Below are 19330 nucleotides of genomic sequence, written 5' to 3' on the forward strand. Positions count from 1 at the left end.
ACAGCCCACCCCATAGCCCCCATAGCCCGCCCCCAGCCCACCCCATAGCCCACCCCATAGCCCCCCACAGCCCGCCCCATAGCCCACCCCATAGCCCACCCCATAGCCCCCCACAGCCCTCCCCATAGCCCACCCCATAGCCCCCCATAGCCCACCCCATAACCCCCATAGCCCGCCCCACAGCCCTCCCCATAGACCCCCATAACCCCCCCCATAGCCCGCCCCATAGCCCGCCCCATAGCCCACCCCACAGCCCGCCCCACAGCCCCCATAGCCCCCCATAGCCCCCCCACAGCCCACCCCATAGCCCACCCCATAGCCCCCATAGCCCGCCCCATAGCCCACCCCATAGCCCCCACAGCCCGGCCCATAGCCCCTGTAGCCCCCCCCATAGCCCTCCCCATAGCCCCCCATAACCCCCCCCACAGCCCACCCCATAGCCCCCATAACCCCCCCCATAGCCCGCCCCACAGCCCACCCCATAGCCCCCCATAACCCCCCCCACAGCCCCCCCATAGCCCGCCCCATAGCCCACCCCACAGCCCGCCCCATAGCCCCATAGCCCCACCTTGGCATCGGCCGGGAAGCCCTGGGCCAGGCAGTACCGGGCCTCCACCAGCTGCTTCGTGCGCTCGATCATCTGGCGCCCGAAGGCCGTCACGCTCTGGGGGGAGAGCGCTGCTATGGGGCGCTATGGGGCGCTATGGGGCGCTATGGGGCTATGGGGGCTATGGGGGCTATGGGGGCTATGGGGCGCTATGGGGGCTATGGGGCTATGGGGCGCTATGGGGTGCTATGGGGGCTATGGGTGCTAAGGGGCGCTATGGGGGCTATGGGGCGCTATGGGCACTATGGGTACTATGGGGTGCTATGGGGCTCTATGGGGCGCTATGGGCGCTATGGGTGCTATGGGGTGCTATGGGGCTCTATGGGGTGCTATGGGTGCTATGGGGCACTATGGGGCTCTATGGGTGCTATGGGGCACTATGGGGGCTATGGGTCTCTATGGGTGCTATGGGTCTCTATGGGTCTCTATGTGTCTCTATGTGTCTCTATGGGTCTCTATGGGTCTCTATGGGTCTCTATGGGTCTCTATGGGTCCCTATGGTCTCTATGGGTCCCGCTATGGGTCAGGCCTCACCTGGCTGACCTCCAGGCACGGCAGCCGCCCCGCCTGCGCCCCGGTGAAGCCGTACACGGAGTTGGCGCTGACCTTGAGCGCCCCCTGGCGGCCCTGCAGCACCTGGCACCGCGCCGCGTCCTGCTCCTGCGCCAGCGCCTGCTTCACCCTGCGGCGCCAGAGAGACCCATAGCGACCCATAGGGCCCAATAGGGACCCATAGAGAGACATGGGGACCCATAGAGACCCATAGAGACCCATAGAGACCCATAGAGACCCATAGAGACCCATAGACACCCATAGAGACACATAGAGACACATAGAGACACATAGAGACCCATAGAGACCCATAGAGACCCATAGAGACACATAGAGACCCATAGAGACACATAGAGACCCATAGAGACACATAGAGACACATAGAGACCCATAGAGACACATAGAGACACATAGAGACATAGAGACACATAGAGACCCATAGAGACACATAGAGACCCATAGAGACCCATAGAGACACATAGAGACACATAGGGACACATAGGGACACATAGAGACACATAGAGACACATAGAGACACATAGAGACACATAGAGACACATAGAGACACATAGAGACCCATAGCGACCCATAGACCCCATAGACCCCATAGAGCCCCATAGAAACCCATAGACCCCATAGAGCCCCATAGAAACCCATAGACCCCATAGAACCCATAGAGAGCCCATAGAGACCCATAGAGACCCATAGACCCCATAGAGACCCATAGAGCCCCATAGAGCCCCATAGACCCCAAGACCCCATAGAGCCCCATAGAGCCCCCATAGAGCCCCCATAGAGCCCCCATAGAGCCCAAAGACCCCATAGACCCCATAGACCCCACAGACCCCATAGACCCCATAGACCCCACAGACCCCACAGACCCCATAGACCCCATAGACCCCATAGACCCCATAGAGCCCCATAGAGCCCCATAGACCCCATAGAGCCCCATAGAGCCCCATAGACCCCATAGAGCCCCATAGAGCCCCATAGAGCCCCATAGAGCCCATAGAGCCCCATAGAACCCCATAGAGCCCCATAGAACCCCATAGAGCCCCATAGACCCCATAGACGCCACAGAGCCCCATAGACCCCATAGACCCCACAGAGCCCCATAGACACCCATAGACCCCACAGATCCCATAGCACCCCATAGCGCCCCATAGACCCCACAGACCCCACAGACCCCATAGCGCCCCATAGCACCCACCTGCTCCGAGCCTCCAGCAGCCCCTCCAGCACCTTTGGGAGCAGCCCCCGGCGCACCTTGGAAGTGACAAAGAGCTCCCCCGAGGGCGTCCGGATGTAATCAGTGGGGCCCAGCCTGGGGACGGGATGTGGGGGGTGCGCTGTGGGGTGTGGGGTCTATGGGGTGTGGGGTCTATGGGGTGTGGGGTCTATGGGGTGTGGGGTGTGCGCTATGGGGTGTGGGGTCTATGGGGTGTGCGCTATGGGGTGTGGGGTCTATGGGGTGTGGGGTCTATGGGGTGTGGGGTCTATGGGGTGTGTGCTCTGGGGTGTGCGCTATGGGGTGTGGGGTCTATGGGGTGTGCGCTATGGGGTGTGGGGTCTATGGGGTGTGGGGTCTATGGGGTGTGGGGTCTATGGGGTGTGGGGTCTATGGGGGTCTATGGGGTGTGGGGCTATGGGGTGACTATGGGGTGTGCGCTATGGGGTGTGGGGTCTATGGGGTGTGGGGTCTATGGGGTGTGTGCTCTGGGGTGGTTGCTATGGGGTGTGGGGTGTGGGGTATAGGGGTGTGGGGTGTGCGCTATGAGGTGTGGGGTCTATGGGGTGTGCGCTATGGGGTGTGGGGTATAGGGGGTGTGCGCTCTGGGGTGGTTGCTATGGGGTGTGTGCTCTGGGGTGCTCACTATGGGGTGCATGCTATGGGGCGCGCTGTCGTGTGCGTGCTACGGGGTGTGCTATGGGGTGTGCTGTGGTGTGCGTGCTATGGGGCACTCTGGGGCGCGCTGTGGGCTGCACGCTATGGGGTGCACATTATGGGGCGCGCTCTGGGGTGTGCTGTGGGCTGCGCGCTATGGGGTGCGCGCTATGGGGTGTGCGCTATGGGGCGTGCTATGGGGTGTGCGCTCTGGGGCGCGCTCTGGGGCATGCTATGGGGCGCGCTGTGGTCTGTGCGCTATGGGGTGCACGCCATGGGGCGCGCTCTGGGGAGCGCTACGGGGTGTGCGCTCTGGGGCGCACTCTGGGGTGCACTATGGGGCGCACGCTATGGGGCGCGCTGTGGGGCGCACACTATGGGGCGCACTCTGGGGCACGCTGTGGGGCGCGCTATGGGGCGCACGCTATGGGGCGCGCTATGGGGCACACGCCATGGGGCGCACGCTATGGGGCGCGCTGTGGGGCACGCTATGGGGCGCACGCTATGGGGCGTGCTATGGGGCACACGCTATGGGGCGCACGCTATGGGGCACACGCTATGGGGTGCACACTATGGGGCGCGCTATGGGGCGCACGCTATGGGGTGCACACTATGGGGCGCGTTATGGGGCACGCTATGGGGCACGCTATGGGGCGCACGCTATGGGGCACGCTGTGGGGCACGCTATGGGGCACGCTATGGGGCGCACGCTATGGGGCACGCTGTGGGGCATGCTATGGGGCACGCTATGGGGCACACACTATGGGGCGCGCTCTGGGGCGCGCTGTGGGGCACGCTATGAGGTGTGCTATGGGGCACACGCTATGGGGCGCGCGCTATGGGGCACGCTGTGGGGCACGCTATGGGGCACGCTATGGGGCACACACTATGGGGCGCGCGCTATGGGGCGCGCTGTGGGGCACGCTATGGGGCGCGCTATGGGGCACGCTATGGGGCACGCTATGGGGCACACACTATGGGGCGCGCGCTATGGGGCGCGCTATGGGGCACGCTATGGGGCAGCCCCCCGGCCATACCCGAAGCGCTGCACGCCCCCCGGCGGCAGCAGGGTGCTGTAGCACAGGTTGTGCGCCATCATGATGGACGGGTACAGAGAGCAGAAGTCCAGCGTCACGATGGGCACGTCGTAGTACCTGGGGGGCAATGGGGGGCAATGGGGGGTAATGGGGTAATGGGGGCAATGGGGGTAATGGGGGCAATGGGGTAATGGGGGCAATGGGGCAATGGGGGTAATGGGGCAATGGGGGCCAATGGGGTAATGGGGGGAATGGGGGGAATGGGGGTAATGGGGGTAATGGGGGTAATGGGGGCAATGGGGGCAATGGGGGTAATGGGGGTAATGGGGGCAATGGGGGTAATGGGGGCAATGGGGGTAATGGGGGTAATGGGGGCAATGGGGCAATGGGGGTAATGGGGGCAATGGGGGCAATGGGGCAATGGGGGTAATGGGGGTAATGGGGGTAATGGGGGCAATGGGGGTAATGGGGGTAATGGGGGCAATGGGGGCAATGGGGGCAATGGGGGGAATGGGGGCAATGGGGGGAATGGGGGCAATGGGGGGAATGGGGGGAATGGGGGCAATGGGGGGAATGGGGGCAATGGGGGCAATGGGGCAATGGGGGCAATGGGGGGTAATGGGGGCAATGGGGGGAATGGGGGTAATGGGGGCAATGGGGGTAATGGGGGCAATGGGGCAATGGGGCAATGGGGGGCAATGGGGTAATGGGGGTAATGGGGGCAATGGGGGCAATGGGGCAATGGGGCAATGGGGGGCAATGGGGGGAATGGGGGCAATGGGGGTAATGGGGGCAATGGGGGTAATGGGGGTAATGGGGCAATGGGGGGCAATGGGGGTAATGGGGGAATGGGGGGTAATGGGGGGCAATGGGGGGAAATGGGGGGGGGCAATCGATGGGGCAATGGTGTGACAATGGGGCCAATGGGGGTAATGGGGGCAATGGGGGTAATGGGGGCAATGGGGGGAATGGGGCAATGGGGGGCAATGGGGTAATGGGAGGAGTGGGGGGCAATGGGGCTAATGGGGGTCAATGGGGGCAATGGGGGGAATGGGGGCAATGGGGTAATGGGGGGCAATGGGGGTCAATGGGGCAATGGGGGGCAATGGGGCAATGGGGGCAATGGGGTAATAGGGGCCAATGGGGGCTCAGCCCCACACTCACCCCTTGAGGGGCTCAATCACGGTGGCCCCTTCGTAGTCCTCGCCCCCCTCGGCCTTCACCACCGGCATCAGCAACCCCTCGCTCATGGCCTGGCCCCACAGATGGGGGTCAGCGCCCCACAGGTGGAGCCACTGCCCCCATAGACAGCCCAGGGCCCCATTGGTAACACAGGGCCCCATTGATAACCAATGCCCCATTGATAACACAGGGCCCCATTGATAACCAATGCCCCATTGATAACCGATGCCCCATTGATAACCGATGCCCCATTGATAACACAGGGCCCCATTGATAACCAATGCCCCATTGATAACACAGGGCCCCATTGATAACCAATGCCCCATTGATAACACAGGGCCCCATTGGTAACACAGGGCCCCATTGATAACCAATGCCCCATTGATAACACAGGGCCCCATTGATAACCAATGCCCCATTGATAACACAGGGCCCCATTGATAACACAGGGCCCCATTGATAACCAATGCCCCATTGATAACCAATGCCCCATTGATAACACAGGGCCCCATTGATAACCAATGCCCCATTGATAACCAATGCCCCATTGATAACACAGGGCCCCATTGGTAACACAGTGCCCCATTGATAACACAGGGCCCCATTGGTAACACAGGGCCCCATTGATAACCAATGCCCCATTGATAACACAGGGCCCCATTGGTTACACAGTGCCCCATTGATAACACAGGGCCCCATTGATAACACAGGGCCCCATTGGTAACCAATGCCCCATTGATAACACAGGGCCCCATTGGTAACACAGTGCCCCATAGATAACCAATGCCTCATTGATAACACAGGGCCCCATTGATAACCAATGCCCCATTGATAACACAGAGCCCCATTGGTAACACAGGGCCCCATTGATAACACAGGGCCCCATTGATAACCAATGCACCATTGATAACACAGGGCCCCATTGATAACCAATGCACCATTGATCACACAGGGCCCCATTGGTAACACAGGGCCCCATTGATAACCAATGCCCCATTGATAACACAGGGCCCCATTGGTAACACAGGGCCCCATTGATAACCAATGCCCCATAGATAGCCCAATGCCCCATTGATAACCAATGCCCCATTGATAACACAGGGCCCCATTGATAACACAGTGCCCCATTGATAACCAATGCCCCATTGATAACACAGTGCCCCATTGATAACACAGGGCCCCATTGATAACACAGTGCCCCATTGATAACCAATGCCCCATAGATAGCCCAATGCCCCATTGATAACACAGGGCCCCATTGATAACCAATGCCCCATTGATAACACAGTGTCCCACTGATACCCAGCCCCATAGCCTCCACACCCCACATCCCGCCCCACATCCCAGCCCCACATCCCTGCCCCACATCCCGCCCCACATCCCGCCCCATAACCAGACCTACCACAGGAGCTACGCTGCCACCTTGGCCTGCTGGCCGTGGGTCAGGATGGTGCTGAGCGGGACCCCATAGGCCCCACACCCCACATCCCAGCCCCACATCCTGCCCCACATCCCGCCCCACATCCCAGCCCCACATCCCAGCCCCACATCCCCGCCCCACATCCCGACCCACTTACCAGCCCCTGCTCCCAGCCCCACATCCCAGCCCCACATCCCAGCCCCACATCCCGCCCCACATCCCAGCCCCACATCCCGCCCCATAGCCGCACCTGGCGCAGGAGCTGCGCCGCCACCTTGGCCTGCTGCCCGCGGCTCAGGATGGTGCTGAGCGGGACCCCGCAGACCCCACACCCCACATCCCAGCCCCACATCCCAGCCCCACATCCCAGCCCCACATCCCAGCCCCACATCCCGCCCCACATCCCAGCCCCACATCCTGCCCCACATCCCAGCTCCACATCCAGCCCCACATCCCGCCCCACATCCCAGCCCCACATCCCAGCCCCACATCCCAGCCCCACATCCCGCCCCACATCCCGCCCCACATCCCAGCCCCACATCCCAGCCCCACATCCCGCCCCACATCCCAGCCCCACATCCCGCCCCACATCCCGCCCCACATCCCAGCCCCACATCCCAGCCCCACATCCCAGCCCCACATCCCAGCCCCACATCCCAGCCCCACATCCCGCCCCACATCCCAGCCCCACATCCCAGCCCCACATCCTGCCCCACATCCCAGCCCCACATCCCAGCCCCACATCCCAGCCCCACATCCCAGCCCCACATCCCGCCCCACATCCCAGCCCCACATCCCAGCCCCACATCCCAGCCCCACATCCCACCCCACATCCCAGCCCCACATCCCAGCCCCACATCCCAGCCCCACATCCCGCCCCACATCCCAGCCCCACATCCCAGCCCCACATCCCAGCCCCACATCCCAGCCCCACATCCGCACCCCCACATCCCAGCCCCACATCCCAGCCCCACATCCCAGCCCCACATCCCCGCCCCACATCCCGCCCCAACTTCCCGCCCCACATCCCAGCCCCACATCCCAGCCCCACATCCCAGCCCCACATCCCAGCCCCACATCCCAGCCCCACATCCCGCCCCATAGCCGCACCTGGCGCAGGAGCTGCGCCGCCACCTTGGCCTGCTGCCCGCGGCTCAGGATGGTGCTGAGCGGGACCCCGCAGACCCCACACCCCACATCCCAGCCCCACATCCCGCCCCACATCCCGCCCCACATCCCGCCCCACATCCCAGCCCCACATCCCGCCCCACATCCCAGCCCCACATCCCAGCCCCACATCCCCGCCCCACATCCCCATCCCCGCCCCACATCCCCATCCCAGCCCCACATCCCAGCCCCATATCCCCACATCCCCATCCCCACATGCCAGCCCCACATCCCAGCCCCACATCCCGCCCCATAGCCGCACCTGGCGCAGGAGCTGCGCCGCCACCTTGGCCTGCTGCCCGCGGCTCAGGATGGTGCTGAGCGGGACCCCGCAGACCCCACACCCCACATCCCAGCCCCACATCCCAGCCCCACATCCCGCCCCACATCCCAGCCCCACATCCCGCCCCACATCCCAGCCCCACATCCCAGCCCCACATCCCAGCCCCACATCCCGCCCCACATCCCGCCCCATAGCCGCACCTGGCGCAGGAGCTGCGCCGCCACCTTGGCCTGCTGCCCGCGGCTCAGGATGGTGCTGAGCGGGACCCCGCAGAGACCCCACACCCCACATCCCAGCCCCACATCCCGCCCCACATCCCAGCCCCACATCCCGCCCCACATCCCGCCCCACATCCCGCCCCACATCCCAGCCCCACATCCCGCCCCACATCCCAGCCCCACATCCTGCCCCACATCCCGCCCCACATCCCAGCCCCACATCCCGCCCCACATCCCAGCCCCACATCCCAGCCCCACATCCCAGCCCCACATTCCAGCCCCACATCCCAGCCCCACATCCCAGCCCCACATCCCAGCCCCACATCCCAGCCCCACATCCCGCCCCATAGCCGCACCTGGCGCAGGAGCTGCGCCGCCACCTTGGCCTGCTGCCCGCGGCTCAGGATGGTGCTGAGCGGGACCCCGCAGACCCCACACCCCACATCCCAGCCCCACATCCCAGCCCCACATCCCAGCCCCACATCCCGCCCCACATCCCGCCCCACATCCCAGCCCCACATCCCAGCCCCACATCCCAGCCCCACATCCCGCCCCACATCCCGCCCCACATCCCAGCCCCACATCCCAGCCCCACATCCCAGCCCCACATCCCAGCCCCACATCCCAGCCCCACATCCCGCCCCACATCCCAGCCCCACATCCCGCCCCATAGCCGCACCTGGCGCAGGAGCTGCGCCGCCACCTTGGCCTGCTGCCCGCGGCTCAGGATGGTGCTGAGCGGGACCCCGCAGACCCCACACCCCACATCCCAGCCCCACATCCCAGCCCCACATCCCAGCCCCACATCCCAGCCCCACATCCCAGCCCCACATCCCAGCCCCACATCCCAGCCCCACATCCCAGCCCCACATCCCGCCCCATAGCCGCACCTGGCGCAGGAGCTGCGCCGCCACCTTGGCCTGCTGCCCGCGGCTCAGGATGGTGCTGAGCGGGACCCCGCACACCCCACACCCCACATCCCAGCCCCACATCCTGCCCCACATCCCGCCCCATAGCCCCCCCCATAACCCCACATCCAGCCCCACATCCCAGCCCCACATCCCAGCCCCACATCCCGCCCCATAGCCGCACCTGGCGCAGGAGCTGCGCCGCCACCTTGGCCTGCTGCCCGCGGCTCAGGATGGTGCTGAGCGGGACCCCGCAGACCCCACACCCCACATCCCAGCCCCACATCCCAGCCCCACATCCCGCCCCATAGCCGCACCTGGCGCAGGAGCTGCGCCGCCACCTTGGCCTGCTGCCCGCGGCTCAGGATGGTGCTGAGCGGGACCCCGCAGACCCGCGCCAGCTCGGCCTGGCCCGGCAGCAGCCGCAGGCGCTGCAGCAGCCGCAGGGGCAGCACCGCGTCCTTGAGGCAGTAAAGGGCCAAGCGGCGGCGGCTCTGAGCTGAGCCGCGCTGGGGGGCACGGACATGGGGGGTGGGGTTAGGGGGTGGGGGTGGGGTGTGGGGGGATGGGGGGGGATGGGGGTGAGATATGGGGCTGGGTGTGGGGTGGGGTATGGGGGTATAGGGGGTGTGGGGTATAGGGGTATATGGGGTGGGGTATGGGGAGGTAGGGGTGTGGGGTATAGGGGGTGGGCTATGGGGTATAGGGGGTGGGGGGGGTAGGGGGTGGGGGGGGGGTAGGGGGGGGGGGATAGGGGGGGGATGGGGGTGGGGGGATATGGGGGGGCTGGGTGTGGGGTGGGGGTACGGGGGTGGGATGGGGTGTGGGGGGATATAGGGGGGGTGGGGTATGGGGTGGGGTGTGGGGGGATGGGGGGGATGGGGGCTGAGATCTGGGGCTGGGTGTGGGGTGGGGGTATAGGGGGTGGGGTGTGGGGGTATAGGGGGTGTGGGGTATGGGGTGGGGTATGGGGGGCTCACATGTAGGTCAGTGATGATGCTATGGGGCAGGGCTATGGGGCAGGGCTATGGGGCAGGCTATGGGGCGCTCACATGTAGGTCGGTGATGATGCTATGGGGCAGGGCTATGGGGCAGGCTATGGGGCAGGCTATGGGGCGCTCACATGTAGGTCAGTGATGATGCTATGGGGCAGGCTATGGGGCAGGGCTATGGGGCAGGCTATGGGGGACTCACATGTAGGTCGGTGATGATGCTATGGGGCAGGGCTATGGGGCAGGCTATGGGGCAGGGCTATGGGGCAGGCTATGGGGCGCTCACATGTAGGTCAGTGATGATGCTATGGGGCAGGCTATGGGGCAGGGCTATGGGGCAGGCTATGGGGGACTCACATGTAGGTCGGTGATGATGCTATGGGGCAGGCTGTGGGGCAGGGCTATGGGGCAGGCTATGGGGGGCTCACATGTAGGTCGGTGATGATGCTATGGGGCAGGCTGTGGGGCAGGGCTATGGGGCGCTCACATGTAGGTCGGTGATGATGCTATGGGGCAGGGCTATGGGGCAGGCTATGGGGCAGGCTATGGGGCAGGGCTATGGGGCGCTCACATGTAGGTCGGTGATGATGCTATGGGGCAGGCTATGGGGCAGGGCTATGGGGCAGGCTATGGGGCGCTCACATGTAGGTCGGTGATGATGCTATGGGGCAGCGCTATGGGGCAGGCTATGGGGCACGCTATGGGGCACGCTATGGGGCAGGCTATGGGGCGCTCACATGTAGGTCGGTGATGATGCTATGGGGCAGGGCTATGGGGCAGGCTATGGGGCAGGCTATGGGGCAGGCTATGGGGGGCTCACATGTAGGTCGGTGTCGGTGATGATGCTATGGGGCAGGCTATGGGGCAGGCTATGGGGCAGGCTATGGGGCGCTCACATGTAGGTCGGTGATGATGCTATGGGGCAGGGCTATGGGGCAGGCTGTGGGGCAGGGCTATGGGGCAGGCTATGGGGCAGGCTATGGGGCAGGCTATGGGGCGCTCACATGTAGGTCGGTGATGATGCTATGGGGCAGGGCTATGGGGCAGGCTATGGGGCAGGCTATGGGGCGCTCACATGTAGGTCGGTGATGATGCTATGGGGCAGGCTATGGGGCAGGCTATGGGGCAGTGCTATGGGGCAGGCTATGGGGCAGTGCTATGGGGCAGGGCTATGGGGCAGGCTATGGGGCAGGCTATGGGGCAGGCTATGGGGCGCTCACATGTAGGTCGGTGATGATGCTATGGGGCAGGCTGTGGGGCAGGGCTATGGGGCAGGCTATGGGGCACGCTATGGGGCGCTCACATGTAGGTCGGTGATGATGCTATGGGGCAGGGCTATGGGGCAGGCTATGGGGCAGGCTATGGGGCGCTCACATGTAGGTCGGTGATGATGCTATGGGGCAGGCTATGGGGCAGGCTATGGGGCGCTCACATGTAGGTCGGTGATGATGCTATGGGGCAGGGCTATGGGGCAGGCTATGGGGCAGGCTATGGGGCAGGCTATGGGGCGCTCACATGTAGGTCGGTGATGATGCTATGGGGCAGGCTGTGGGGCAGGGCTATGGGGCAGGCTATGGGGCACGCTATGGGGCACGCTATGGGGCAGGCTATGGGGCGCTCACATGTAGGTCGGTGATGATGCTATGGGGCACGTCCTCCTTCTGCTCCTGCAGGAAGTGGGAGCTGACGGCGTTGAGCGAGTACGAGCGCAGCTTGTGCTCCCGGAGCAGCACCTGCGGGCCCCACAGCGACCCACGGCCATCAGGGAGACCCATAGGGACCCATGGGGACCCATAGGGACCCATAGGGACCCATAGGGACCCACAGGGACCCATGGGGACCCATAGGGACCCACAGGGACCCATAGAGACCCATAGGGAACCACGGGGACCCATAGGGACCCACAGTGACCCATAGAGACCCATAGGGACCCACGGGGACCCATAGGGACCCACAGGGACCCATAGAGACCCAGAGGGACCCACGGGGACCCATAGGGACCCACAGTGACCCATAGGGACCCATAGGGACCCACAGGGACCCATAGGGAACCATAGGGAACCACAGGGACCCATAGGGAACCACTGGGACCCATAGGGATCTATAGGAACCCGCTGTACCCCATATCCCATACACCACCCCCCACCCCACCCCCCCATATCCTATATCCCCACCCCCCATACACCCCATATCCCATCCCCCCCCCCATCCCCCCCCGCACCCCCTAACACCCACACCCCATATCCTATATCCCACCCTCCACACCCCACACCCCACCCCACATACACCGCATATCCCGCCCCACATCTCCCAGCCCCATACACCCCATATCCTATATCTCCACCCCCCATATCCCACACCCCATATCCTATATCCCCCCATACACCCCATACCCCACTCCCCATATGCCCCATATCCTATATTCCCAGCCCCCATACCCCACCCCCCATACACCCCATATCCTGCCCCACATCTCCCACCCCCATATCCCCCCACATCCCCCACACACCCCACATCCCACCCCCCATATCCCACCCCCCATCCCACCCCACATCCCGCCCCACATCCCGCCCCACATCCCAGCCCCCCATCCCGCCCCACACCTGCAGCAGGTCCATGACGACCCTGCCGGGCGCGCTCAGGGCCCTGCCCTCCCTGCGCCCCATACACCCCACATCCCAGCCCCACATCCCACATCCCAGCCCCACATCGCGCCCCACACCTGCAGCAGGTCCATGACGACCCTGCCGGGCGCGCTCAGGGCCCTGCCCTCCCTGCGCCCCATACACCCCACATCCCGCCCCACATCCTGCCCCACATCCCACATCGCGCCCCCCATCCCGCCCCACATCCCAGCCCCACATCGCGCCCCACACCTGCAGCAGGTCCATGACGACCCTGCCGGGCGCGCTCAGGGCCCTGCCCTCCCTGCGCCCCATACACCCCACATCCCAGCCCCACATCCCACATCCCAGCCCCACATCGCGCCCCACACCTGCAGCAGGTCCATGACGACCCTGCCGGGCGCGCTCAGGGCCCTGCCCTCCCTGCGCCCCATACACCCCACATCCCAGCCCCACATCCTGCCCCACATCCCGCCCCACATCCCAGCCCCACATCCCAGCCCCACATCCCAGCCCCACATCCCGCCCCACATCCCAGCCCCACATCCCAGCCCCACATCCTGCCCCACATCCCAGCCCCACATCCCGCCCCACATCCCAGCCCCACATCCCAGCCCCACATCCCAGCCCCACATCCCGCCCCACATCCCACATCCCAGCCCCACATCCCGCCCCACATCCCACATCCCGCCCCACATCCCGCCCCACACCTGCAGCAGGTCCATGACGACCCTGCCGGGCGCGCTCAGGGCCCTGCCCTCCCTGCGCCCCAGCTGCCGGGACTGGAACGCGGCCTCGCGCAGCTCCGAGCGCCGGCCCCGGATGCGGCCCAGGAACGGGAACGACTCCACCTGGGGGGCGAGGGCGCTGTGGGGCGCTGTGGGGCTCTATGGGATCTATGGGGTGCTATGGGGCTCTATGGGCTCTATGGGATCTATGGGGCTCTATGGGGTGCTATGGGATCTACGGGGTGCTATGGGGCTCTATGGGCTCTATGGGATCTATGGGATCTATGGGGCTCTATGGGGCTCTATGGGGTGCTATGGGATCTATGGGGTGCTATGGGGCGCTATGGGCGCTATGGGGCTCTATGGGATCTATGGAGCTCTATGGGGTGCTATGGGATCTATGGGGTGCTATGGGGCTCTATGGGCTCTATGGGATCTATGGGATCTATGGGGCTCTATGGGGCTCTATGGGGTGCTATGGGATCTATGGGGTGCTATGGGGCTCTATGGGCGCTATGGAGCTCTATGGGATCTATGGGGCTCTATGGGGTGCTATGGGATCTATGGGGTGCTATGGGGCTCTATAGGCGCTATGGAGCTCTATGGGCTCTATGGGGCTCTATGGGGCTCTATGGGGTACTATGGGGTGCTATGGGGCTCTATGGGCTCTATGGGATCTATGGGATCTATGGGGCTCTATGGGGTGCTATGGGATCTATGGGGTGCTATGGGCCTCTATGGGCGCTATGGAGCTCTATGGGATCTATGGGGCTCTATGGGGTGCTATGGGATCTATGGGGTGCTATGGGGCTCTATGGGCTCTATGGGATCTATGGGATCTATGGGGCTCTATGGGGTGCTATGGGATCTATGGGGTGCTATGGGGCTCTATGGGCGCTATGGAGCTCTATGGGATCTATGGGGCTCTATGGGGTGCTATGGGATCTATGGGGTGCTATGGGGCTCTATAGGCGCTATGGAGCTCTATGGGCTCTATGGGGCTCTATGGGGTCTATGGGGCTCTATGGGCTCTATGGGGCTCTATGGGGCACTATGAGCACTATGGGGCTCCATGAGCTCTATGGGCTCTATAGGCACTATGGGGCACTATGGGGCGCTATGGGGCTCTATGAGATTTTATGGGGCGGTATGGGGCACTATGGGCGCGATGGGGTTCAATGGGGTTCAATGGGCTCTATGGGGCTCTATGGGTGCTATGGGGTGCTATGGGCGCTATGGGGCTCTACGGGCTCTATGGGGCTCTATGGGACTCTATGGGATCTATGGGGCTCTATGAGGCTCTATAGGATCTATGGGGTTCTATGGGATCTATGGGCTCTACGGCGCTCTATGGGCTCTATGGAGCTCTATGGGATCAATGGGGCTGTATGGGGTTCTATGAGACTCTATGGGATCTATGGGATTTATGGGGCTCTATGGGTCACTATTGCACAAGCCATAGGTCACTATGGGTCTCAATGTCACTATAGGACAAACAGCATCACTACGTGTCTCTGTGGGTCAGTAGGGGCAGGCTACAGTTACTATGGTTCTCCATGGTTTCCGTATGTCTCCACGGGGCAGGCTATGGGTCGCTATGGGGCAGGCTATGGGTCGCTATGGGGCAGGCTATGGGTCGCTATGGGGCAGGCCATGGGTCCCTCACCTGGAGGACCTTCGCGCGCTGCAGCAGGTAGGGCAGGTCGAAGTTCTGGATGTTGTAACCGGTGATGATATCGGGGTCCACGATCCGCACGAACTCAGCCCAGGACTGCGATCAATGGGGTCAATGGGATCAATGGGGTCAATGGGGTCAATGGGGTCAATGGGGTCAATGGGATCAATGGGGTCAATGGGGTCAATGGGGTCAATGGGATCAATGGGGTCAATGCGGTCAATGGGGTCAATGGGGTCAATGGGATCAATGGGGTAAATGGGGTCAATGCGATCAATGGGGTCAATGGGATCAATGGGGTCAATGGGGTCAGTGGGGTCAATGGGATCAATGGGGTCAATGGGGTCAATGGGATCAGTGGGGTCAATGGGGTCAGTGGGGTCAATGGGGTAAATGGGGTCAATGGGATCAATGGGGTCAATGGGATCAATGGGGTCAATGGGATCAATGGGGTCAATGCGATCAATGGGGTCAATGGGATCAATGGGGTCAATGGGATCAATGGGGTAAATGGGGTCAATGCGATCAATGGGGTCAATGGGGTCAATGCGATCAATGGGGTCAATGGGATCAATGGGATCGGTGGAGTCAATGGGATCAATGGGATCAGTGGGGTCAATGGGGTCAATGGGATCAATGGGGTCAATGGGGTCAATAGGGTCAATGGGACCAATGGGGTCAATGGGATCAGTGGGGTCAATGGGGTCTAATGGGGTCAAGGGGGCTCTATGGGGCTCAATGGGACTCAATGGGCTCCATGGGGCTCTATGGGGCTCAATGGTTCTCAATGGGCTCAATGGGGCTCTATGGGGCTCAATGGGGCTCAATGGGGCTCAATGGGCTCTATGGGGCTCTATGGGGCTCAATGGCCTCTATAGGGCTCAATGGGGCTCAATGGCCTCTATGGGGCTCTATGGGCTCTATGGGGCTCTATGGGCTCTATGGGGCTCTATGGGGCTCTACGGGCTCTCTGCCCCACCTGGAGGAGGTCGCGCTCGCGCTGGAAGCTGATGACGGCGGCGCCGGAGATGGGGGCGCAGGAGCCCAGCACCAGCACCAGGCGCAGGAAGGGCTCGGCCTCGCCCTGGCGCTGCACCGCGACCCCCACCTGGATCACCGCGTCCTGCTCCGCCTCCGGGAAGATCCCTGCCAAAGGGAAGGCTCAGCGGGACACCAAGGGCGGCCAACGGCGACCAATGGAACTCAATGGAACCCAACGGCACCCAACGGCACCCAATGGAACCCAACGGCACCCAATGGAACCCAACGGCACCCAATGGAACCCAACGGCACCCAACGGCACCCAATGGAACTCAATGGAACTCAATGGAACCCAATGGAACCCAATGGAACCCAACGGCACCCAACGGCACCCAACAGCACCCAACAGCACCCAATGGAACCCAACGGCACCCAACGGCACCCAATGGAACTCAATGGAAGTCAATGGAACCCAATGGAACCCAATGGCAGCCAACGGCACCCAACGGCACCCAATGGAACCCAACGGCACCCAACGGAACCCAACGGCACCCAATGGAACTCAATGGAAGTCAACGGCACCCAATGGAACCCAACGGCACCCAACGGCACCCAATGGAACTCAATGGAACTCAATGGCACCCAATGGAACTCAATGGCACCCAATGGAACTCAATGGAACCCAATGGAACTCAATGGTACCCAACGGCACCCAATGGAACCCAACAGCACCCAACGGCACTCAATGAAACCCAACGGCACCCAACGGCACTCAATGGAACCCAACGGCACCCAACGGCACCCAACGGCACTCAATGGAACCCAACGGCACCCAACGGCACCCAATGGAACCCAACGGCACCCAATGGAACCCAACGGCACCCAATGGCACCCAATGGAACCCAACGGCACCCAACGGCACCCAATGGAACCCAACGGCACCCAACGGCACCCAATGGAAACCAACGGCACTCAATGGAACTCAATGGAACCCAACGGCACCCAACGGAACCCAATGGAACCCAACGGCACTCAACGGAACTCAATGGAACTCAATGGCACCCAATGGAACCCAATGGTACCCAATGGAACTCAATGGTACCCAACGGAACCCAACGGCAACCAACAACACTCAATGGAACTCAATGGAAGTCAATGGAACCCAATGGAACTCAATGGAACCCAACGGCACCCAATGGAACCCAACGGCACTCAATGAAACTCAATGGAAGTCAATGGAACCCAATGGAACTCAATGGAACCCAACAGCACCCAATGGAACCCAACAGCACTCAACGGCACCCAATGGAACCCAATGGCACCCAACAACACCCAATGGAACTCAATGGCACCCAATGGTACCCAATGGTAGCCAACAGCATCCCAATGGTAACCAATAGCAACCCAATGGTAACCAATGGTAACCAATAGCAACCCAATGGTAACCAATGGTAACCAATAACAACCCAATGGTAACCAGTGGTTATCAATGGTAACCAATAGCAACCCAATGGTAACCAATGGCACCCAATGGTACCTCCATGTCCCCATTGCCCCCCATTCCCCCCATCACGCCCATTACCCCCATAGACCCCAATCCCCCCACTGACCCCATCACCCCCATAGACGCCATCACCCCATTGGCCCCCATTCCCCCCATAGACCCCATCACCCCCATTCCCCCATAGACCCCCACCCCCGTTCCCCCCATCACCCCCATCACCCCCATTGACCCCATCACCCCCATTGACCCCATCACCCCCATTCCCCCCATAGACCCCATTGACCCCCATCACCCCCATTGACCCCATCACCCCCATAGACCCCATTCCCCCCATAGACCCCATTCCCCCCATCACCCCCATTGACCCCATTGCCCCCCATTCCCCCATAGACCCCATCACCCCCATTCCCCCCCATTCCCCCATCATCCCCATTCCCCCATCACCCCAATTACCCCATGCCCCCATCCCCCCCATTTCTCCCCATCCCCCCATCACCCCCATTCCCCCATCACCCCCATTTCACCATTCCCCCCCATCACCCCCATTCCCCATTACCCCTATCACCCCCATTCCCCCCATCACCCCATCACCCCCATCCCCCCCATCCCCCCATTACCCCATTGCCCCCCATCACCCCCATCACCCCCATCACCCCCATTACCCCATTGCCCCCATTGCCCCCCACCCCATTCCCCCATCACCCCCATCACCCCCATTGCCCCCCATTGCCCCCCATAGACCCCATCACCCCCATCACCCCCATTCCCCCCATAGACCCCATTCCCATCACCCCATTGACCCCATCACCCCCATTCCCCCCATCGCCCCCATTACCCCCATAGACCCCATCACCCCCATAGACCCCATTGCCCCATTCCCCCCATAGACCCCATCACCCCCATAGACCCCATCACCCCCATTCCCCCCATTGCCCCCATCACCCCCATAGACCCCATCACCCCCATTCCCATTCCCCCCATCACCCCCATTGACCCCATCACCCCCGTCACCCCCATTCCCCCATCACCCCCATTCCCCCATTCCCCCCCATTCCCCCCATTACCCCATTGCCCCATTCCCCTATTCCCCCATCACCCCCATTCCCCCATCACCCCCATTACCCCCCCACTTCCCCATTATCCCCATTCCCCCCATCACCCCCATTCCCCCATAGACCCCATCACCCCCATCACCCCCATCGTCCCCCCTCGCCCCCCGCTCACCCTTGCGCCCCTCGCACTCGATGTCCACGCTGAGGATGCGCAGTGGGGGCAGCCCCAGCCACTGCCCCTCGGGGGGGTGGCACCGGAGCCCCCCCCAGGCGGCGTCGGCCTCCAGCTGGCACCGGGACATGGGGGGCACGGCGGGGGGGGCGCCCCGCAACCGGAGCTGCCCCCCGGGCACCTCCACCCAGGAGCAGCCAACCAGGCCCGAGTCAACCATGAACCTGTGGGGTGCGGGGTGGGGTGTGGGGGTGTGGGTATGTGGGGTATAGGGGGTGTGGGGTATGGGGGGTGTGGGGTATGGGGGGTGTGGGGTATGGGGTATGGGGGGTGTGTGGGGTGT

General features: G+C 63.0%; 1 protein-coding gene across 1 annotated transcript; it reads right to left on the reverse strand.

Annotated features, from left to right (window-relative positions):
- Positions 1-568: 568 nt before the first annotated feature.
- LOC134163901 (DNA polymerase delta catalytic subunit-like) lies at positions 569-19211 on the reverse strand (the record flags this gene model as incomplete). The annotated part of the gene is made up of 11 exons (XM_062619116.1): positions 569-664; positions 1142-1289; positions 2370-2483; positions 4082-4198; positions 5246-5334; positions 9577-9768; positions 11874-11984; positions 13586-13726; positions 15270-15374; positions 16258-16424; positions 18988-19211. Coding segments are annotated over 11 exons (1504 nt in total), but the record flags the coding sequence as incomplete, so codon positions are not given.
- Between the last annotated feature and the right edge of the window lie 119 nt (positions 19212-19330).

The sequence above is a fragment of the Pezoporus occidentalis genome, unplaced genomic scaffold (genome assembly GCF_034315485.1).
Source record: "Pezoporus occidentalis ecotype Australia unplaced genomic scaffold, CSIRO_AGI_Poc_V1 ctg1049, whole genome shotgun sequence".
Classification (NCBI taxonomy): domain Eukaryota; kingdom Metazoa; phylum Chordata; class Aves; order Psittaciformes; family Psittacidae; genus Pezoporus; species Pezoporus occidentalis.